Source organism: Megalobrama amblycephala, linkage group LG2 (assembly GCF_018812025.1).
Source record: "Megalobrama amblycephala isolate DHTTF-2021 linkage group LG2, ASM1881202v1, whole genome shotgun sequence".
NCBI classification, from domain to species: domain Eukaryota; kingdom Metazoa; phylum Chordata; class Actinopteri; order Cypriniformes; family Xenocyprididae; genus Megalobrama; species Megalobrama amblycephala.
Window position 1 is genome coordinate 14,651,361 of NC_063045.1, and position 24,643 is coordinate 14,676,003.

The following is a 24,643-nucleotide window of genomic DNA, read 5'->3' on the forward strand; positions in this document are numbered from 1 at the left end:
CCCTTAGGAAGATTAACCATGGATTTGTGATCGATTATTTGTATTGTTTGTATTACCATACTTTTCTAAATATCATGATTAAATGGTGTATAACATTGTATTTAAAATGTATAAGAAAATTACAACAACAAAAAATACCACTCTGAAACGTCCTTTGAAATCTGTGCTTAAAGTTTGTGCATGAAATTCGCTCTACATGATCCTCTTACATCTGAGTAGAGCTCGCTGTTATGGTAAGGGGCGTGACATTTCCCAAATACGCACTAAGTGGGACCAATCACTACACTCTGGGACAGCTAACTAATTTCGGAAGGAGGGGCTTCATAAAAACGGGAACTAAATGGTCCGTTCAAGCCAGACTTCGGAGAGAGTTGCTGTAATAATGGTAAATATGTAAAAATGCATTTTTTGAACAATCAAGCAAGAAAGCATATTCTAGTACACCCCAAAAACTAAATCAAGAATTTGTAAAAGGGCACAATAGAACCCCTTTATTAGTAGTATTATTAACTGGACCTGTTTTTACCAATATACCTTGGTATTCCTATCTTACAGTACTTTTTTAATCACATAATTTTTACTATTTCCATAGTTCCGTTCCAGAATATTGACAACATTTCAGTTGTTGTGGTGGGTTGTTTTTGCACTGAAGCATGTGAATGATAGGAGTGCATTTTATTTCAATTTTGGCATGCAATTTTTTTTTTTTTTTTCAGGAAATAATGAAGATTTTATAGTTTTTGTGCAAGTTTGTTTGCAAACTTTTTTGTCAACTTTTGCGGATTATTGCCTCAGAGAGGGGAAATGCACTGAATGCAAGCTCTACATCCTACCAGTCTTCTGAGTTCATCTGTTGGTACCCATAACTTGGGATGAAACTGGTTCCTTCTGCAGATTATAAAATTTATAATCATAAAATGTCATTGCAACCGAGTCTAACTCCACACTAAGAAAAGAAATGCTCTCCACAGGGGAGAGCTTGCTCTTCTCCCAATTTATCTGAAGCCCCAGTCCCTAGGTGTTCAAGGATCAGGTCCCTGTGACCACACAACTCCTCTCGAGAATGAGCTAATTAGGCAGTCATCTAGACAGTTGAGGATTTGAACGCTGCTTCCCTCAAGGGGGCAAGGACAGCGTCTGTGACTTTGGTAAAGATGAGGAGATGGGGACAACCCGAAAGGGAAGACTATGAACTGATATGCCTGCCCTTCGAAGGCAAACCATAGAAACGGTCTTGTGCTGAGAAAGGATTGAGACATGAAAGTACATGTCCATCATGTCTATCACCACAAACCAATCATAATACCTGATGCATGTTAACCCTCTGGAGTCTGAAGAGAACATGCTAAACATTTGTTCACAAGACTTAAGTAAGATCTTGAAGGATCTTGTCTGGATCTTGTAGTCTAGAATTTGTTACAAAATGATGTGAAAATCATTCTGCACTCCCACTCATTCACATAAAACTCTCCTAATGGGCCTTTCAATGAGGAATGTGAGGGAACTATAAGAATGTGAGGACAAAAGAAATATATTTTTTGTTTGTTTCCAGTTTATTTACAATATAGTTTTGATAGTCATACCTGGAAACAAATCCTGCTCAAATATAAGTGAACATAACATACCAGGCATTTTGAAGGTGTTCTGTGTTTCTATGCAGTGAAGAATGAAGCAGTGAAGAAAATGTCCTTGTTTATAGTCAATGAGCTCACCTTCGTCTTAATCATGAAGAATATCAGTCCAATGTAGCTGTACAGCTCATTGATGCTCACATTTGTCCATTTGACTTTGTGACTTTTTGCGTTTGACCTGGCAGCCTGGGCATTTGTGTGCACAGAACTGAGACAACACTCTCAGGGGGGAAAAAAAAGTTTGAAGAGAGTCCAGGTTCACATGCAGGCTGGTATCTGGTCAGTCATTCTCACATCTTTTAAAAATAAATAAATAAATAAATAAAACATTTGTGAGCATGATGATAACAGGATCATAGGAACAGCAACTATAGTAATAACATTAATATAATGTCCACTCATAGCGGAAAACATGACTTTTGTAGTGACATACATACATGCATGTCACACAGTACAAAATTTGTATATTATACTTATTGTTTAGCACATTCAGAACATCTACATCTGAGCAGAAATTTGCAAAAACCTTCATTGAGGCAGTATTTTACAGTAAACAGTTCATAAACTATCTAAAACATATTATATATCATATGTATGTTCATCCTATTTTTAATACTCTGGAGTCGGTTAAGTCATTGGCACATTTACTTGCTTCTTTTCTTATCAGTGCAAAAGAGACTCGAAATACTCTGGCAATTTTTTCTTTATTTTACAAAAGCATTTTTCTGACAGCTTGGTAGCTGTTCACCTGATAGCCTTTAGCCAATGGAAAATGCTCTTTCCCCATCCCCCACCCGGGAGTGAGGCTCGTCCCCAAGCCTGGAGCGAACAGGTCAGCGGCTTCCTCTCCCTCCTTGGGTCACCCGTCTCAGGACCGCTTCAAAGCCTTACAAGTACTCTTGGTATCCTGTGGACGAGTTGTCGGTGCCACCTTCTTATGAGAGGGCCATTGTGCTTACCTGGCTGCCAGCCCAGATTGTTGCGGGGCCAAAGCATCCTTCGCATTGCGACAAGCACACCATTGGCTGGATGCTGAGAAAGTTCGCCCCCATCTCCCAGGCTGGCCTATTCTGCAACACTGTCAAGATTCTTGGCGACAAGCAGACAGAGGCAATAAAGCAAGACCCTGCTTGTCGCCAAGAATCTTGACAGTGTTGCAGAATAGGCCAGCCTGGGAGATGGGGGCGAACTTTCTCAGCATCTGGCATCCCTGTCAGGTCGAGCTAGAGGTTCCGCTCCTGGACCATTAAAGTGGACATCGCTCAACCCAGAGTCTGTGCCGTCACCTTCGTAGCATGGTCGGTCACTGAATGCACTTCCTGCATCATCTCTGGGTTGGGACGACTCTCATGCAGTTCTTTCAATGCATTTAGAGCAGAAGCGTCTTGTCCAAGGGCACTGTAAGCTGGGCAAGGGCACGAGGAACAAGGAGAATTTACATGCCCTGGACAGGAGCCTCAAACGGCCCCGCCAGGTGGCTGCATTTTGCAGGCACAGATTCAACGCAATCGCGCTCTCCACCTGAGGGATCACAGAGTACCCCCTCGCCACACCACCATTAAGGGTGGTGAGGACAGCTGGTATATCATGTCCTGGCAATGAAAGGTGCCTTTTACGATTTCTTCAGCTCTTTGTGCACCTCCAGTAAGAAAGGAACTGGGGCAGAGCGTGTCCAGTCGTCAAGTCGCGAGTGCACCTGAGGGTGAGGGCCCAGCAGAGTCTTCAGCGTCAGATGGCTTAAGCCCGCCCTCGAATGCTGTGATCGTCAGCTCATCCTTATCTCGAGCCCCGAAAGAGAAATTAAGCCAAGCTCTCAAAATCATCTGGGAACTCTTACCGGAAGACACATGCGAGTGGAGGAATGGGATGTCCATGGGGATTCACTTGGCAGAAGCTATCTCATTTTCATTTAGGAGTTATTAGCTTTTATGAACACTTGGCCACACCCTTTTTCTAAATGGCCCTGTTATAGCTACCCAAAGGGTAAAGTTAAAGTTTTTATATATAATTATTGACCTAGAGATCCAGATAATTGTACTTTATTTGTTTTATTCAGATTGAGCGAAAAACCTAGGACTAGTTCATAAAAAAGTAGGGTTTTTTTTTTTTTACATAATAAATATTTAATGAACAATTTGACAGCAGTGGTTCTTGAGGCACGTTTGTTCAGAATGATGAGTCAACATGCCCACTGAGTTTTGTTCCGATCTGCCTCCGTTAACCTTGTCTAATAGGTGCTCAAACTCCATTGGCCAATGGCAGCCATGTTTTTTTGAGGTATGCCAGTGTCCTAATACACAGTCATGGACCAAGACACTGCATGCCAATTTTGAATATACATTTTGTCCCTCTTGGGCCAATTTGAGACCTACCATCTGGCCAAGTTTCAAGTCTCTAGGCCTTACAGTTTGGTCTGCGCGTTCAGTTTTACGGCGGAATTATAATAATAAAAATCCTTACAATTACAATAGGGTTTCAGTGCTACGCACTTGAACCCCTAATAATTGTGTATCTGATTTGTCCAGCTGCTACACCCTAATTCAAAGATGGGGAGGTGAGTGTATGAAATTCACTTCTTCCATACCCCCTTTCCACCAGCACGAACCGGGTGCTAGTTCGGAGTTGGTTCAACTGACAAGCCTTCTAAGAACCGGTTTGCCTTTCCACAGGCTAGAGAGCCAGCACAGAGCCAGGTCTTACATCACTGTATACGTCTCATATTTCACAGCAAACCTAGCGCTGCAGCGCCAAACACAAACATACCAAGCTTGTTCAAGATGCATCGGCTTCCTGCAGAGCGATTAGCGTATGACATCAAAGCACCGCGAGAACGATCCAAAAATATAAGGAGTCGTATGCTCTACAAACGCTCCCGTGGACCCGCAGCACTCAATGTTACCCGCCGGACCGGTCCGTGCTGCTCCAATGCATCTCGAACAAGCCAAAATACTATGACATGTAAATGATTTAGGCTAATTCCTTCATTATCTATAGGCCTACACTTTAAAATATTAGGCTAATGTCTAGAATAGGGATTTAAGTCTGAATTGTTCTTTGCAACTTTTTGTTTTTAGTCGGCCTCAGATGCTCAGATATGGGGATTGGTAGAGTTTAGTAGATTGAAGGTTGGGGGTGCAGGACAAAAGGTGTAAATCGCGTGTCAGCGTGGGAGACAAAGAAACTTGCTCTAAGAGATGCAGCATGTTGGAGAGATAGACAAAAATAAAAACTTATATTCTTACCTTGTTGCTTGTACTATTTTTATTTTGCACTGTTTTAATTGTACACAGCAACTTATTTGGCAATACAAATGTAAAATGTCACAAGAATAGGATTTTGTATTCCTCATTTTACATGAAATCACACAGGGAATAAACACCTGTAATAAATAAATAGGCTACTGTCCCGAGACTTTACCTTGAAAATAAAGCAATAGGCTACTATTTAGCCTAGTTAGTAGCCTATTTTTATTTTTTTTATTTTAGTCATTTAGTCAATGTTTAAGTCTTTTTAAGCTAGTAAACATATTCAGCCAACACTGATTTGTTTGATACAAATCTGTTTTGAAATGTGTTGTTTTTCCTCCATTGGTTATCATTGTCAGTCATCTCAGTTTCATGAGTGATCTCGGATCTCTTACAGCAGGGGTGTAAACCCCAACCCTGCTCCTGGAGAGCTACCATCCTGCAGCTTTTAGCTACATGATAGGGGAGGTTTGGGTGGGCTTTAGTTCCAAAAGATTGAGAACCTCTGCTGTATACAATGGTAGACATGTTACATGGTAGACGTGTGGTCACAATTATGAATATGGAATAAAAACTTGTTGTTTAATTGCAACAATTAAGTAAAAAAAATTTAGATAAGGTAAGAAAGCATGAAGCTTGATGAAGCAAGATGCAACCCATCGCAATGCATTATGGCATTGGCAGATAAAAATAAGCAATATAAAATAAATTACATTTGAGTATAAATAAATTGAGTCTATGTAAATTACTTTTGAGTGATTCATTACAAAAGTGTGCATCAAATATGTTAAGCACATAAGCTTGAACGTGTGTGTGACGCTAGAACAGACCTCATTGGGTCTCTCGTGTCACGCACATTTGAGTATCCTCTTTCCCTTTTTATGGTGGTTGGCAAACCCACCTAAAGGTGCATATTGCCACCTGCTGCATTACAAGTGCGTGACAGCTGACATAAAATAAAGAATCGGCTTAGTATAGCCGATACTGAACAAAAACAAAGCTTAATCGCCTGACACTGATCCTTGAGATCTATAAAGGACATCGCTAGAGGCTGGTAAATGAGCAGAAAAAACACATTTGGCTGGTGGTGTGTTTTAATTTCATACTCTGCCTGTAAGGATTACATCTTTTGTTTTTGTGTGTATTCTAAACTCACATGGGCTTTGATAACTTTAATTTTAACAATAATTACAGTTTTGTTACTTGCCCTGTACATAATCTGAGAGAAATGTTTTATTTTCAGCACATTTTACTTTTATGTTTTCTGTTCTGAGGGCTTTTGGTGCTCATGTCAAATATGAGAAAAGTCAATGCTTCTCTTATTTGCCTTTGTTTGGCTACTTTCCTAACTGCATGTCCTGCTTAAGATCTGGATGTTTGACTGGACATGAACAGATAAAACCAATGAGGGGGTATAGCTTAGGTTTTTGTTTTGTTTTGTTTTTTAGTCAAAATATTGAACCTAAACATTTCCTTCAAAGCTTTTTTTTTTCTTACAGAATTGTATGTATAAGTCTTTAGGCTTATTAATTTCTCATATGTTATTTTGCTCTGTTCTAATCTCAGGGGCTCAATGACCAGTCTGGAATCTAGCCACAGTGGTTTCTCTCAGCTCAGCGCTGCCACAACATCCTCCAGCCAATCACAATCCAGCTCCATGATCTCCAGGTAGAACGGAAAGAGATTTTAGGCTCTAGAATGTTATAGTATTGCAAGACTCGATTCTCAATCAACCCCATTACTACTCTTCCTAAAAAAGGTATAAAAGATATCCTCACCTCAAAGGATTTTGGTGACTGTAGTTGTTTTTAAAGGGCTTGAATCTGCTTTGCCATAGCGCTCAGTTGGGCTGAAGGTCAGTTCATAGTCTGACTGTGCTTTGTATGCATCTAAAAGAGGTTACTCTTCCAATGTTCTAAAATTGGAAAGAGCCTGAAATTAAGTAACTGAATGTGTGCATATGCCCCCCACACAAATTTCAAATACTGCACATACCTACACATATGCACTTATTTCTGCCATATCACTTGGAGCTCATCCTCGTGGTGAATTGTTTTTAGGTCAGTGGGTGAGCTTCTGCAATAACTTAGAAGAATTTGTATTATTTGAATTTGTATTTATCATAAAATTTGGAGACTGGATTAAGTCTTCTTAGGTGCTACAAGCTTGTTTCCTCAGTGTTAGTGTGTGGCTAGACTTTTAGTTTTAACACAGCAAAGTGTTTAGTGAAATAGTCACAATACTGCTTTTGTGCTCATTACTACTAGTGTTGGCTCCAATTTTGACTTGGTGAAAAACACATTGATATCGAACCTCAGACTCGCTGCTGATCAGTTCCTATGCAGTCAGCCAATCAGTGCTTGGAAGGGTCATTCATATTAATAGGTCAAAAACATTTTGAATGACAGCTTTCCTAGAAGAGAGGCAGTGTACATTTTGTAGTGAATTCTATCATTGCTTAAATAGAATGTCTTGTTAGATACAAAGGTCTTGAATCCAATTGTTTTTATGGCTCTGTATTACAAATGGTATACGAAAAGTGTGTGTGTGTGTGTGTGTGTGTGTGTGTGTGTGTGTGTATTTTGCCTCTTTTGGTTGATAGTTTCTATTAGAAAAGACTTGGAGTGAAGTTACACAGTCCAGTGAAACATGCTCCTAAAAGCTCTGTGAAGGCTTACATAACTTTCTTATTTGTTCGGGTTAAAATATAAATAAACATTTAAACAAAATGCTCAATAATTGTCTTTTAGGTGAAAGCATGTCCATTAATCCAGGTGACTTTTTAACACATTTAACACCATGCACAATAAACTGATTTCAACTGCCTACTATCCTAAGAGAATATGTCTGTGCATTGTGAGCTTTACCTGAGGACAGTGGATGTACATGCTCACATTTAACTTGGCCCAATCACTTGCATGATGTCATAGCCCAGTAATCTGAAGATACTCCCTGTTCTCCATTTCTCAGCCTTATCAGTTCTGATCTCATGGACAGGACATTTTAGGGAAAAGGAGACAACAGCTAGTTTTTACATTTCTCTCCTAGATTGTTGATCATAATATGGTATATTTACAATGTATTAGTGTTCTGGAAATCTCTAAAAATAACAAAGTAAAAGCAAAAAAGTACAAGGAGAAACAAGTAATACTTTTTGTTTGATGAACCCCAAAAAGAGGAACACCTTGAAACTTATAAACGCCCATGACGCACATATTCTGAACCATGTGGACTTTAAAGTCCCTTTATTTGTCTACAAGCTGTCAGTCAGGCTTACCTTTCTAGAACTTAATGGTGTTTAACCATGCACATGCTGGTACATTTGCTTTAAGCTTAGTGTTTAGGGAAAAATTAAAAGATTCTATTTACGTTAGTTTTTTTAAAATTGATGCTTTAATAATGCAAAATTCAATACAAGACCCATGTATCAAGTGTAACCATGTAATACTTTACTGTGAAGAGAGTTCTGTGTGATTTGTATGAACATATGGTTGTTGTTTTTTCCCCTCCTTCACTTGTTTCAGTCATCTAATGCAGTATGTCATTGTTAACTAGTGTGGCATTTTAATTTGTGTGTCTGTCGGTTAGATGAGACCCCTAATATTGTGATATGCATCTGCACAGTAAATATATAAGGGTGTGTCCAAAAAATAAACTCCAACATTCTCATTGTGTAAGTTGAGCTTGGAATGTTTAGAAAAATAATCAACCGGCTGAACTAAATGAATGAGTGTTTGTGTTTGGATCTTCTTAGATTTACATGATTTTACAGAATCTCAGCTTTTCTATGTAGTGATAATGCTTACCATAAAAACAATACCAACCTGGATTATGTTTGAATATCTCTTCCTTTTTATCTGGTCTCATTTGTGTTTTGAGGGCTATTAAATGTTTGTTTCTGTCTGTTGTTTTCTCCCACTGTATATTCTCCTTTATTCTGAGATGTTACATATCTTTTTTTCCTGACAAATTATGTATGTGAACAAATTTAATTAATATAAAAATATAGCGCATTTACATTTTTGAAGTTATTAAACTTGAATAAAAGAGATGCTTAAACTGTTCCTCCTCTGTGCATTATTTCATGTATAGTATGTGTACAGCAATTTATGTTTGCTTATGAGTTCAGCAATTTATGTTTGCTTATGAGTTCAGCAATTTATGTTTGCTATCACAATTAATGCAGAATTCTAGCTAAAAGTACTGGATGACAAGGAAATCAATTTTAATCCAAACAAATTCAAGGAACAACTACAGGCATATGCAAAATCAATTATCAGCTATACGCTAATTATTCTCTAATTTGATTGAAGTTTTAGAAACTCAACAAACATGGGTTACATCCATCTTCCAGATGATCATAGTCTAAACCAGTGTTTCTCAACTGGTGAGTCACAGCTAAAAGTGGGTCGCAAGAATGTCATATTTAACACCATGCACAATAAACTGATTTCAACTGCCTACTATCCTGAGAGAATATGTATGTGCATTGTGAGGTTTACCTGAGGACAGTGGATGTTCATGGGTTGCAGGAGCGTTCTGAGTGGGTCGCGGAGTGTACAGTCAAAGAAACATCAACAATGAAAAATGTAATTCTAAATGTTTTCTGATGCGGGACGTTTATTTTGAAAGACGTATATGAAATCTGTTGACTTTTCTGTCAAATGCAGGTTAATGGAATAGTTCACTCAAAAATGAAAATTGTCATAATTTACTCACCCTCAGGTTGTTCCAAACCTGTGTACATTTCTTTGTACTGCTGAACACAAAGGAAGATATTTTGAAGAAAGTTTGTAACCAGGCTGCTTTGGGCCACCATTGACGATAGTAGAAAAAAAAAACCTATGAAAGTCAATGGTGGTCCAAAGCTGCCGGATTACAAACTTTCTTCAAAATATCTTCCTTTGTTTTCAACAGAACAAAGAAATTTATACAGGTTTGGAACAACCTGAGGGTGAGTAAATGATGACAGATTTTTCATTTTTGGTTGAAAAAAAATCTGTAGACGACCAGGTCAGAGCATCTCTAAAACTGCAGCTCTTGTGGGGTGTTCCCGGTCTGCAGAGGCCCATGCTGACCCTGTCCACTGCCAAAAGCGCCAACAGTGGGCACGTGAGCATTAGAACTGGACCATGAGAAGAAGGTGGTGTGGTCTGATGAATCATGTTTTCTTTTATATCACGTGGATGGCTTTGGATGACCAACACAAAACTAGGAAGGTGGTCATAATGCTATGCCTGATCGGTGTATATTTACGAGCAATATCATAGTCATAGCCGTGCAATATGGCTGTATATCAGCATGGCTGATTCGGCCGTAAGTAATCACAGCGTGCTGATATACAGCCATATTGCACGGCTATGAGTGTGATACTGCGTTTTTACAACAGTTTGACGGCACGATGTGTAAATAAATAAGAAATAACAATGGAGTGTCTTTAATACCCTCTCTTGTGCAGAACAACTTCCTTCCGCCACAAATTCAAATCTCAAGTTGACAGTTTGACCAAGTCTCCATTAGTAGTTCTGTGACGTTTTAGAATTAGTAACAAAGGAGTGTTGAGTCCCTTCATTGAAATAGTCTGATCTCATGGAGTATGAATGCGATCCGGACATCATCCGCCATGTTGACGTTATCACAAGTGCTACAACTAATTCATTAAACAATGACAGGTTTAATTCATCTATCTGTAAATATCTTGATATTGATTGAACTTGCTCATTGTTGGTCGTGTTTAAGGAACAGTTGCCCATGTATTTTGTGATTGTAGTATAACCAATACATGTGGGTTAATTTAAGTTCTTTTATTTTTAACCCTTCTTATCTGACCCCCAGTTTTACCCTTAAAGGGTCATGAAACCCCCCCTGTTTTACCCTGGTCGTTCACACCTCTGAGTTTCAAAAAGTCTGTGAAAATGGGCGTGTAAAGCTCTGTAAAAGTGGGAGTGTAGAGGGGGGGAAGAGGGGAGAGAACAACCAATGAAGCACAGACATACAACACACTCATTATACAGAATAATGAATATTAAAGGGTCATGAAACCCCCGTTTTACCCTGGTCGTTCACACCTCTGAGTTTCAAAAAGTCTGTGAAAATGGGCGTGTAAAGCTCTGGAAAAGTGGAAGTGTAGAGGGGGGGAAGAGGGGAGAGAACAACAAATGAAGCACAGACATACAACACACTCATTATACAGAATAATGAATATTAATATATGAGCATGGAGAGAATGACAACAAACTCCCAAGCACAAGGGAGAAATGCGAAAGAATATTTAATAGGGCTAATAATAGGCTACTTTGATTACGTTTACGAGCACTGCAGTCTCAAAATCAGTCTTTTAGAATAATCGTGTCGTCGCGTTCAGATAGGCTACATCACTGTATCAGTGTCCAGTTTGCACATATAATTCATTTGAAGAAGACTTGATGAAATATATGTGCATAACTACACCATGCTGGTTCATGTTTGGTGCAGGAGAATGTGTGAAATAAAAACTTTAAACCAGACTGTAAAAAAAAGAAAATACGGATACTTTATTCTGTATGAACTATGTGTCACGTGGCTAGTGTTATTAAACTCATCGCAGAGCTCCGCGCTGAAACCAAGCATATGCGCGCTCCGCGTGTATATCATAAAAACAATCGTATTTTTCATGTGTTCGTATTCAAACTCCAGTTCTGACCTCATCGCGAGCAAAATACAAACAACAAACAGGAAAACAGCGAATAGTGGGCGACATGCATGTAAGCGAGTGAATACAGGAGAATTATGCCAAAGTCATTTCGATATGCCACACTTCCTGCTGCCAACAGGTGGCACTTTGACCGTAACTGAATTTTGCCATGTTGATGTCTTCAGGCCAGGACTATTATATAACATGTGAAGTTTGGAGCAGATCATACATTGTATGAGTTACAACAACTTCCTGTTTCTTTCGTGGCGTTAATTGCATACATTAGCACTCAGCCAAGTGTTACATGATTTAACGTGTCTCTAGCATGTTTAGAACTTTGTGGCATAATTAGGGCCCGAGCACCGATGGTGTGAGGACCCTATTGGAATTGCTCAGTTTATTATTATTATTAGGGCCCGAGCACCGATGGTGTGAGGACCCTATTGGAATTGCTCCATTTATTATTATTATTAGGGCCCAAGCACCGATGGTGTGAGGACCCTATTGGAATTGCTCCATTTATTATTATTATTAGGGCCCAAGCACCGATGGTGTGAGGACCCTATTGGAATTGCTCCGTTTATTAGGGCCAAAGCCCAAGGGGCTGAAGGCCCTATTGTTTTCTTTAGGATTATTAGGGCCAAAGCCCTGTAAGGGGCTGAAGGCCCTATTGTTTTCTTTAGGATTATTAGGGCCAAAGCCCTGTAAGGGGCTGAAGGCTCTATTGTTTTCTTTAGGATTATTAGGGCCAAAGCCCTGTAAGGGGCTGACAGCGCCCCCTTGAATTGGGTCCGAAAACTTGGTCCATATATCAAACACGCTTGCACATACAAATATAAAACTCGGTACACATATAGACCTCATCGGGCCAAACAACGTTCGTACTCTAAGTTATACTCCACCTCAACAGGAAGTCAGCTATTATGGGTTGTTTGAAAAACGCATGCTCTGGAATTTGATATACTCCTCCTAGGCGATTAATCCGATTGCCACCAAACTCAGTCAGCATGAACTCAAGACATTGAGGATGCAAAATTGCGAGCAGATTTTTGATATCTCAAACGGTTTGGCCGTGGCGAGGCAACAAATTTATGGCGAGAAAAGGGAAACACGAAATGTGTTATAACGTCGGCATACATTGATTGATGTTAATGAAACTTCAGCAGTGTGTTCGTTATAGGAGTCTGATCACATGAATGTGACTACTTTGAGTCAAAGTTATAGCGCCACCAATTGGCAGCAGGAAGTGTGTCACTTTCAAAATGCTTTGAGATCACCCTATTTTTTTTACCTGTTTTGTTTCAAACTTCATCAGTGTAATGTCAATACACAGCAGATGTAGACCTGTGAAAAGAATCGTGATATCTCAAACACTGTTGCCATGGCAACACATCAAACTTTAATTTTCGTTATGGATGCTTTTGAGACACTTAGCATGCTTCAAATTGCATGAAACTCGATACAAACGTCAGAGATGCCAACCAGTATACATGGGCAGAGCCGTAGAAACAGATGGGGAGCAGGGCCTCTATAGCGCCATCTTTTGACAAAAGTGGGGGGTTAGTTTAACCTAGAGTCACCAAACTCAGGACACATATTGTTCTCATTAAGCTGGACAACTTTCTAATTTACAGTCATTAGCTGCGACCAACAGGAAGTCAGATATTTTGGTTTGAATGTGGATTTTTCATAAACTCACATAGACGTAGGGTCTCTCTGTCCAACCCCCCTACCCCCTCCCTCCTCCTAACTCCTCACACCAGTCTGTGTGTGTGTGTGTGTGTGTGTGTGTGTGTGTGTGTGTGTGTGTGTGTGTGTGTGTGTGTGTGTGAGTGAGTGAGTGAGTGAGTGAGTGAGTGAGTGAGTGAGTGAGAGAGAGAGAGAGAGAGAGTGAGAGAGTGTTTTACACCCTTGATCAGTTATTTAAGTCTTTTATTGTAGACTCACTGTGAGTTTAATCCCAACCCTGATCAAACACCTGAAGCAGCGAATCTTATTTGTAGGCCACTGACAACATAGTATTACATTATTAGTTTGATAATTAGGTTAATTAAAATATAAAAACACACTGCAAATGATAACTTCACACTCATTTGAAATTGAACTATGACACTTGTAACCCGGGTAATCAGGTTGATATAAAGAAAGCTAAAGAAAAGGAAAAAAAAGAGAGAAAAGTTCCAGAAGGAAAACTGTTTTGTCCAATGACGGCTCTCATTTCAGTGACTGACTCTCCTAAGAGCCAATGTTAGCAGCACTCTCATAAGGCCCGCCCACAGGCTGCGCCGGCGCAGTTGCACTGCGTGAGAGGCAGAGAGAGAGAGAGAATGAGTCTGACGAAGCAGAGACCCTCCGTAAAAGCTTTTAATAAAGAGAGAAAAGAGATTAAATGCAATAAGTAGATCATATTTCTGAACGGATGTGGCCACATGAAGCTGTCATCGGGGTGAGAAGTCGACGAGGCACCAACTGAGAATCGGAGTGTTGCAAATGAGCTTGTTTCTTTGAATATATGTGAAGTTATTGCCTTGGTGAGTCTCATTCTAAGTCATATTATCATATTATATGAGAAAAGAGTCACTAACTCAATAAGTAAATTGATATGAGAAGTGATTTATATATATATAGGTACAGAGTGCACTGTAGTAATAGCACAAGGACTAAAGCTAACTCAAGTGTGAAAGTGCTAATGAGATGTCATGAAATATGACGATTAAGTGTCAATAAGTTCAAAAAGTGTTGAAATGATGAGTTAATGTATTATTTGAAGTGTATACAAGATATTTGCTGTTGATGTTTGAATTGGATATTAATTGTTTTGCTTTGTTTATGCAAGGCTAGGTTTTTTTCCTGTTTATTTCTACGTGATCTCCTGCGACAGTTTACTGTTTTGTGCCATATTTATGGTGCGTTCAAGTCATGTCGGAAAGATCGTATTTACGAGCAGAACCGACATGAACGCCACCACAATGTCGTAAATACCAGTGGGAAGCTTGTAATTTTCTTTAAGCTCCGATCTGTACGAGTTGGGGGCGTGTCAGTCAGAAACATAGTGAAATACCACAATACTTACAGGTATTTAGCAGTGACATTGTCAGGCTTTTCTATTTACAATGAAGTAAGCTGATTACCAGTAAAAAAATACGAATGCATCACAATATAAAAATGTAATATGTAACGAAGTTTACAATGGCTTCATAAATTAATAAAAAAAAAAAAAAAAAAAGCAACATACAACTAATGCACATTCTTTGCTCTACATTTTTTAGAAGCAGAAGTGTTGTTATTTTGTGTAATTAATTTAGAGAAGGCACACCGGCATTATACTCAGACAAAAGTGACTTGAACGCACCTACAGTCGTACACACGACTTCCCACCTCGTAAATACGAACTTCCCAGGAGGACTTGGACGCACCATTAATCCTTTTGGAGAAGAATTGTCTGTGTATCAGGCGCAATTAAATGTGTACAATGGTGAGCTACCCATGGACCTGGTTCCACTTTGAACTGCTTTGAAATCATCAACTGGTAGGAGAATTTAAATTTTATTTTTTTATTTTTTGGACCCCATAACAGTATATATCATGAGTAATAATCACACAACATATTTTTTATGAATAAGCATTTATTAATAAAAAGTGGAAAAAAAAAATGTATTTATAAAACTTTTCCTTCTATCACTTTGAATGTGAATGTGATTTGAATGAAGTCTGTGTTTTGCAGTGATAGTCCCTAAGACAGCTCTTTTCATTTGAGAAGCACAGGCGAACATGCACTTGATACAGTGTATTTGTGTATCCATTATTGCAGTGTCTGCAGCATCCTCTCTTCGTTTTTACTGGTAAATGTGCAATCATGTCTTTGTGTACATCCAGATGGGGTGGTCCGATGACATCTTGGCATTCTGAAATGGAAAAAGTTAAAAAAATAAATAAGTGAATAATACATATGGGTCTTATATTGTAGTAGATAAACTGAAAAAATAGACAGGGTGGTAGACCATGTGTTGAGGGTAGAGATCTAAGAATTATCCATCAAAGTATTATAATTTCAATGCAAATGCTAATCAAAATTCTAATCAAAATACTGTCTGGATCACCCATTATGCTTTCTACATATCATACTAAAAGTAACACATGCATACCCCCAGAGTACTTACAGGTTCATATTCAAGACCATTCACAGACATTCAGAGCCTGTTTTTATATCCTAATGCTATAAACTGCTACCTGGGCAACACTCATAAAAAAAATCTCAGGAACATTTAGAAGTTAAAAAACAAATAAACTACAAGGATACAGGGAGTTTCAGATACTGCTCTGGATGATGGAGTTTCAAATTCCACATACAATTTATTCCTGTGTTTAATTATTGTCTAAACTAAACTAAGTACAAATTTAACAGAAAAGCACATTTAGAACTTAGTAACAATGAATCTAACAGTTTAAATTTCAATTTGTGACCATGTGAGAAGTGCAGTGTCCTTATGTGATGTGTAGGAGCACAGGCTATTTTGACTACCACTCTAGCCCAACGTTGTAGAATTACAACATGGTATAACAATCTCTAAATCAAATTTGATTAATGTTTTCCAAAATAACTAAATATACCTGTGTTCTAGACATTGTAATAAACACAAAAAAAATATAAGGAATTTTACTTACTTGAATCTTGACAAGTCCAGTCATGTAAAAAAAAAAAAAAAGGAGATGAGCTTGATGCGAAGTTTGCAGGTAGAGTGAGTTCATGGTCAGATGACCGGACATATAAACACTTCTTCTATCCAATAGCATTGTGAGGACAAACAGTAGAACCCATTAACTATGTAAATGTGGTCTTGAGAGAAAAAAAAAAAAACATTTGCAAGCCTTTTTTTTATTTTTTATTGTTGAAAGTGGTGTAACAATGAGCTTTACCTTTTAACCCTTTTATTGCAGACTCACTGTGCTTCAGAGTTTATTGCCAACTCTAATCAAACACACCTGAAGCAGCTAATCAGGCCAGTTTATTTGTAGGCCACTGACAACATAGTATTACATTTATTAGTTTGATAATTAGGTTAATTCAAATTTAAAAACACTGCAAAAGATAACTTCACACTCATTTGAATGTGTACTATGACACTATATCACTATTGTTACAGGACTAGTTTTCTAAATGTTCGAGTTACAATGATTATTTTTACAATTAAATTACTTTTAAAATAAATTATTGATATAATTCAAATTATATTAAAATTATAATAAAATCTTTAAGTACATTTCACAAGATTATAAAAGTGGCTGTTTAAAATAAACTTAGACATGTACCTTATTATTAACTGAGACTGACATTAAAATTGTCTTTGCAGGTTCTGTGATTTGGCTCTATTTATTAATTTTTTTCATTTTATTTTTTGTCTTATACCACACATATTAAAATTAAATGAAAGCATGCTTTTGGTGCATAAGATTGGTGCACAAACAACAGCTCAGGGAAGTCAAAAAACACATGAAGAGAAATGTGAGGATTATACAACATCAGCAATCACAGACATTCGCATTAAGGCTGGATTAGTTTTTTCAGAGCACTGTGGAGTTTGCACAAATAACATGTAATTTGGTCTAGAATTTTTATAGGGGTTGCCTGAGAAAAAACCCAGACATTTCAGATTAGGATGATATTCTGCACTCATTTGAAATTGATTTATAACATTCTGTGACATGAAAGTCATTTCAATTTAAATGATCATGGATGTGGCTTTTGTGGTTTGTTATCATAAAAGCATCAGCCACTGCAGTAAATGTGTAACCGTTTTAAATGCCCACTGTCCGCTGTGCACAGTTGCCCTGAAGCCACCGGGGTGGCGGTGCCACTGGGCTTTGGCCCGTCATCGCTGCTCGCAGCTATATTTATTATTAGGGCCAAAGACAAACAAAGTGAGCGAGATGTTGAGCGGGTGACAGCAGAGGTGTTTTCTTTAGGATTATTATTATTATTTTTTTTCCAACTATTCGGGCATTTTTGGGGCCCTTGCCATGCTCGAAAACTCTTGAAAATTTGCACACACATTGGAATCCGTGGCCAACAGGGCCGGGCAGAAGCTGGTACCCGGGCGAATGGGGTCCGAAAACATGCTCTATATATCAAACACGCTTGCACATACAAGTATAAAACTCGGTACACATATAGACCTCATCGGGCCAAACAACTTTCGTACTCTAAGTTAAACGCCACCTCAACAGGAAGTCAGTTATTACGGGTTGTTTGAAAAACGCATGCTCTGGAATTTGATATACTCCTCCTAGGAGATTATTCCAATCCACCAAACTTGGTCAGCATGAAGTCAAGACATTGATGATGAAAAATTGCCAGCAGATTTTTGATATCTCGAACGGTTTGGCCGTGGCGAAGCAACGAATTTATTGCGAGAAAAGGGAAACACAAAATGTGTTATAACGTCTACATACATTAATTGAAGTTTATGAAACTTCAGCGGTGTGTTCATTATAGGAGTCTGATCACATGGATGTGACTATTGTGAATCAAAGTTATAGCGCCACCAACTGGCAGCAGGAAGTGTGTCACTTTCAAAATGCTTTGAGATCACCCTCTTATTTTCACCCGTTTTGCTTCAAACTTCATCACAATAATGTCAAAACATGGCAGATGTAGACCTGTTACTGCATTTGTCATATCTTAAATATTGTTGCCATGGCAACATGTCAAACTTTCATAATATTCTTGGGATTTTTTGAGGCTCTTAACATGCTTCAATTTGGATGAAACTCGACACACACATCAATATTGTCATACAGTAGACATGGGCAAAGTCTTAGAAACGGGCAGAGAGCAGGGCCTATATAGCGCCACCTTTTGACAAAAGTCGGGGGGTTAGTTTAATCTACAGTCACCAAACTCGGCATACATATTGATCTCATCAAGACTGATAACTTTCTATTTTACAGTCATTAGCTCAGACCAACAGGAACTCAGATATTTTTATTTGAATGTGGATTTTTCACACACACACACACACATAGGCATAGGCACTCTCTCTATGTGCAACTCACATTCCCCCCTCCTCCGCCCGACACCTCACACCAGTGTGTGTGTGTTTGAATGAGAGAGAGAGAGAGAGAGAGAGAGTTTTGCAGACTTATTTTATTCTCAGACTCAAACACACCTGAAGCAGCTAATCAAGCCAGTGCATTTGTAGGCCACTGACAACATAGTATTATATTATTAGTTTTATAATTAGGTTAATTAAAACATAAGAACACACTGCAAATGATAACTTCACACTCATTTGAAATTGAACTATAACACTATATCCCTATTGGTACAGGAATAGTTTTCTAAATAATTTTCTAAAATTATTTTTTAATTCATTATTTATTGATATAATTCAAATTTATTCAAATAAAATTTCACATGATTATAAAAGTGGCTGTTTAAAATAAACTTGCATAAGTGAGCAGGAAAATCTAGACATGTAGCTTACTATTTCCTGAGACTGACATTAAAATTGTCTTTGCAGGTTCTGTGATTTGGTTACATTTATTTATTTATTTATTTATTTATTTATTTTTTTATTTTTTTTCATTGTATACCACATATATTGAAATTAAATGAAACATGCTTTTGGTGCATAAGATTGGTGCACAAATAACAGCTCAGGGAGGTCAAAAAACACATGAAGAGAAGTGTGAGGACTGGTTTGTAAATAATGTAATACTTAATTTTAGAAATGAAAAATTGATCATTAATAAAGTATGAAAATACAATTATTAAACACATTAAAGATATGCTTATAAATCAAGAACAAAGCATTTATAGCTGTATTTATAAACTGCTTACTAATGTCTATCAATGCTTTATAAATGATGAATTGACTATTTACTAAAACTTAACTAATGCTTCACAGTGTGCAGTTATTATAAAGTGTTACCAAATTTTTTAATTCATTATTTATTGACATGATTTAAATTTATTAAAAACCCCTGTTTCAGTAAAATTTCACATGATTATAAAAGTTTCTGTTTAAAATAAAACTTGCATAAGTGAGCAGAAAAATCTAGACATTTACCTTATTATTACCTGAGACTGACATTAAAATTGTCTTGGCAGGTTCTGAGATTTGGCTCTATTTATTAATTTTTTTCATTTTATTTTTTATCTTATACCACACATATTAAAATTAAATTAAAGCATGCTTTTGGTGCATAAGATTGGTGCACAAACAACAGCTAGGGAGGTCAAAAAACACATGAAGAGAAGAGTGAGGATTATACAACATCAGCAACCACAGACATTCACATTAAGGCTGGATTATTTTTTTCAGACTGCATAATTTTCAAAGTAGTCGGGTCATTGTTCTTTTCACACTGCATGACTATCTTGGCCAGCATTCAGTCGCTGCTGTGTTCAAACTGCACGATGGATCGGAGACAGAAGGTTTCACACTGCATGACTTTACAATAGGAAGAATTGCAGACAACTCTGTCTGGCACGCAAACTATGTTTCACAACCAAACACACAGGAGATGTGACAAGAAAACAACGTGATATCATGCGTGCAAGAGTTCTCACGTGAGACTGGGTTTATTATTAAAAATGGTAGCCCGCAAGAAGCTTGCAATACGAATTGCCTGTGCGCTGATTTGCAGCGAAAACAAGAAAAAGAAAAGAAGAATATGGAGGAGGAAAGGGTTGGGGAGACTGTGGATTGTGTGTTCTGCATCGAGAGTTGGAGGTAAATACATAACTTTTCAATGTGCTGCTGTTGCAGATGATCAAGAAAATGTTTGTGCTTTGTTTCTGTTTGATAGAATTGTAATGTTTGTGTACAAAGCTATGCTTGCTGATATTGTGGTCTATAACTCCCAGTTGCTCTGTATCTTGCTCTCTCATTGGCTGTCAGTCATTGCCGATGTAGTTTTCAGTCAGAACACTTTTCACACAGCAGGATTTTGAATCGCCGACAGGTCCAGATATTTAGCGTGCCAAATATCTCACAGGCGTCAGCGACTCGTTGCCAGTTCTCTCACTGCGTGATTGTCACTCGCGTGAACAGGCACCGATTTGCCTGTGATTTCACAAAACCTTTAAACGATCTCATGCATGTGATTTGTCATCATAGCAGCATCAGCCACTGCAGTAAATGTGGTGTGAAATTGACATAGTCCTTTTATGTTTAACCGTTTTAAATGGCCATTGCCCGTCGTGCACAGTTGACCTGAAGCCACCGTGGTGGTGGTGCCACCGGCTTTGGCCCGTCATCGCTGCCCGCAGCTATATTTAGGGCCCGAGCACCGATGGTGTGAGGACCCTATTGGAATTGCTCCGTTTATTAGGGCCCGAGCACTGATGGTGTGAGGACCCTATTGGAATTGCTCCGTTTATTAGGGCCCGAGCACCGATGGTGTGAGGACCCTATTGGAACTGCTCCGTTTATTAGGGCCCGAGCACCGATGGTGTGAGGACCCTATTGGAATTGCTCCGTTTATTATTAGGGCCCGAGCACCGATGGTGTGAGGACCCTATTGGAATTGCTCAGCCAAAATTTTCTTCTTCTCCAAAATGAATCACATTTTTGAGGGCCTAAATGTTCTCAAAAACTCATGAAACTTTGCACACGCGTCAGAAGTGGTGAAAATTTACATCTGATGTAGGTTTCAGAATTAGGTGTGGCAAAATGGCTCGATAGCGCCACCTACAAAATTTCAATTAAGCGCCCTTCGTGCTACGTTTCACGTACAGTTATGAAATTCGGTAGACAGATGTAACAGCCCAATACCTACAAAAAAGCCCCTGGGTGCAAAGTTTGTAAACCCAACAGGAAGTGAGATATTTTGAATTTTCTCTACAAAATTTTGGCAGTTTTTGCCATTTCCACATGTTGTACTTTAACGAACTCCTCCTAGAGCTTTAATCAGATCAACATCATATTTGGTCAGTCTAATCTAAAGGCCTTTGAGATGTTAAATTGCAAAGATCTAGAGTTTTCGCTGAAGGGCGTGTCCATGGCGGCCTGGCAAAATTCGATGTTTCGCCATGAAACAGGAAGTTGTTGTAACTCGGGCATACAATGTCTGATCTGCCCCAAACTTCACATGTTTTATTAGAGTCCTGACCTGAAGACATCTATATGACAATATTCAGTTACAGTCATAGCGCCACCTGGGGGCAACAGGAAATGACATGTTTTACACTGTGATTAACTCCTCCTAGAGATTTAATCAGATCAATGTCATTTTTTGTCAGTATAATCTAAAGGCCTTTGTGACGTTAAATTGTGAAGATCTAGAGTTTTCGCTGAAGGGCGTGCCCGTGGCGGCATGACAAAGTCTGTTGTTCCGCCATGAAAAAGGAAGCCGTTGTAACTCAGGCATACAATGTCTGATCTGCCCCAAACTTCATATGTGTGATAAGAGTCCTGGCCTGAACATATCTATATGCCAATATTCAGTTAGTCATAGCGCCACCTGCTGGCAACAGGAAATGGCATGCTTTACACTGTAATTCCCTCCCAGAACCACATTTCAATATGCCACAAAGTACCAAACATACTAGAAACACGTTAAATCATGCAACACTTGGCTAAGTGCTAATGTATGCGATTAACGCCTTGAAACAGGAAGTTGTTGTAACTCAGGCATATGATGTCCGATCTGCTCCAAGCTTCACGTGTTTGATAACAGTCCTGGCCTGAACACATCTATATCGCAATATTTGGTTATGGTCAAAGCGCCACCTGTTGGCAGCAGGAAGTGTGGCAATTCGAAATGACTTAATGGCATAATTCTCCTGTATTCATTCGCTTACATGCATGTCGACCACTGTTCACTGTTTTCCTAAGGCCAACGGGTGGCGGTGAGTCCGGGTGCGAGGGCCCTTTTATCGCTGCTTGCAGCTTTAATTATTATTATTATTATTATTATTATTATTATTATTATTATTATTAGGGCCCGAGCACCGATGGTGTGAGGACCCTACTGGAATTGCTCAGTTTATTATTATTATTATTATTATTATTATTATTATTATTATTATTATTAGGATCCGAGCACCGATGGTGTGAGGACCCTATTGGAATTGCTCCGTTTATTATTATTATTATTATTATTATTATTATTATTAGCGCCCGAGCACCGATGGTGTGAGGACCCTATTGGAATTGCTCCGTTTATTAGGGCCCGAGCACCGATGGTGTGAGGACCCTATTGGAATTGCTCCGTTTATTATTAGGGCCCGAGCACCGATGGTGTGAGGACCCTATTGGAATTGCTCCGTTTATTATTATTATTATTAGGGCCCGAGCACCGATGGTGTGAGGACCCTATTGGAATTGCTCCGTTTATTATTATTATTATTATTATTATTATTATTATTATTATTAGGGCCCGAGCACCGATGGTGTGAGGACCCTATTGGAATTGCTCAGCCAATTATTCTTCTTCTCCAAAATGAATCGCATTTTTGAGGGCCTAAACATTCTCAAAAACTCATGAAACTTTGCACACGCATCAGAAGTGGTGAAAATTTACATCTGATATGGGTTTCAGAATTAGGTGTGGCAAAATGGCTCGACAGCGCCTCCTACAAAATTTCAATTAAGCGCCCTTCGTACTACGTTTCACGTACAGTTATGAAATTCGGTAGACAGATGTAACAGCCCAATACCTACAAAAAAGCCCCTGGGTTCAAAGTTTGTAAACCCAACAGGAAGTGAGATATTTTGAATTTTCTTTGCAAAATTGGTGCAGTTTTTGCCATTTCCAGACGTTGTACTTTAATGAACTCCTCCTAGAGCTTTAATCAGATCAACATCATATTTGGTCAGTCTAATCTAAAGGCCTTTGAGACATTAAATTGCGAAGATCTAGAGTTTTCGCTGAAGGGCGTGTCCGTGGCGGCCTGGCAAATTTCAATGTTTCGCCATGAAACAGGAAGTTGTTGTAACTCGGGCATACAATGTCTGATCTGCCCCAAACTTCACATGTTTTATTAGAGTCCTGGCCTGAAGACATCTATATGACAGTATTCAGTTACAGTCATAACGCCACCTGGGGGCAACAGGAAATGACATGTTTTACACTGTTAACTCCTCATAGAGATTAAACCAGAAGTACATCATATATGACCAGTCTAATCTTAAGGCCTTGGAGATGTTAAATATCAAAGATCTTGAGTTTTCATTGAAGGGCGTGTCCGTGGTGGACTGACAAATTCTGATGTTTCGCCATGAATGATGAAGCTGTTGTAACTCAAGCATACTATGTCCGATCTGCTCCAAACTTCACATGTGTGATAAGAGTCCTAGCCTAAAGACATCTATATGACAATATTCAGTTAGCCATAGTGCCACCTGCTGGCAACAGGAAATGGCATGCTTTACACTGTAATTCACTACCAGATTCACGTTTCATTATGCCACAAAGTACCAAACATGCTAGAAACACGTTAAATTATGCAACACTTGGCTGAGTGCTAATGTATGCAAATAACGCCACGAAAGAAACAGGAAGTTGTTGTAACTCAGGCATACAATGTCCGATCTGTTTCAAACTTCACATGTTCGATGATAGTCCTTGCCTGAAGACATCAAGATATAATATTCAGTGACGGTCAAAGCGCCACCTGTTGGCCAAAGGAAGTGTGGCATTTCGAAATGACTTTGGCATAATTCTCTTGTATTCACTCGCTTACATGCATGTCGCCCACTGTTCACTGTTTTCCTAAGGCCAATGGGTGGCGGTGAGCCCGGGTGCGAGGGCCCTTTCATCACTGCTTGCAGCTTTAATTAGGGCCCGAGCACCGATGGTGTGAGGACCCTATTGGAATTGCTCCGTTTTTTATTATTATTATTATTATTATTATTATTATTATTATTAGGGCCCGAGCACCGATGGTGTGAGGACCCTATTGGAATTGCTCCGTTTATTATTATTATTATTATTATTATTATTATTAGGGCCCGAGCACCGATGGTGTGAGGACCCTATTGGAATTGCTCCGTTTATTAGGGGCCAAGCACCGAAGGTGCTTAGGCACCTATTGTTATTGTTGGCGTTCCGTACGCTTATTATTATTCTTCTTCTTCCGCTCTTGA

The 24,643-nt window shown here is 38.8% G+C and overlaps 1 protein-coding gene across 2 annotated transcripts in view; it reads left to right on the top strand.

The window, feature by feature from the left end:
• LOC125263760 (SEC14-like protein 1) overlaps positions 1-8,940 on the top strand; it is a 94,188-nt gene extending 85,248 nt beyond the window's left edge. For both annotated transcript variants that reach the window (XM_048182938.1, XM_048182939.1), the window contains one exon: positions 6,443-8,940. In XM_048182938.1, coding sequence (XP_048038895.1) covers positions 6,443-6,548 — 106 coding nt within the window. In that variant the 3' untranslated portion in view covers positions 6,549-8,940. The remainder of the gene's footprint in view (positions 1-6,442) is intronic.
• The last annotated feature ends 15,703 nt before the right edge of the window (positions 8,941-24,643 follow it).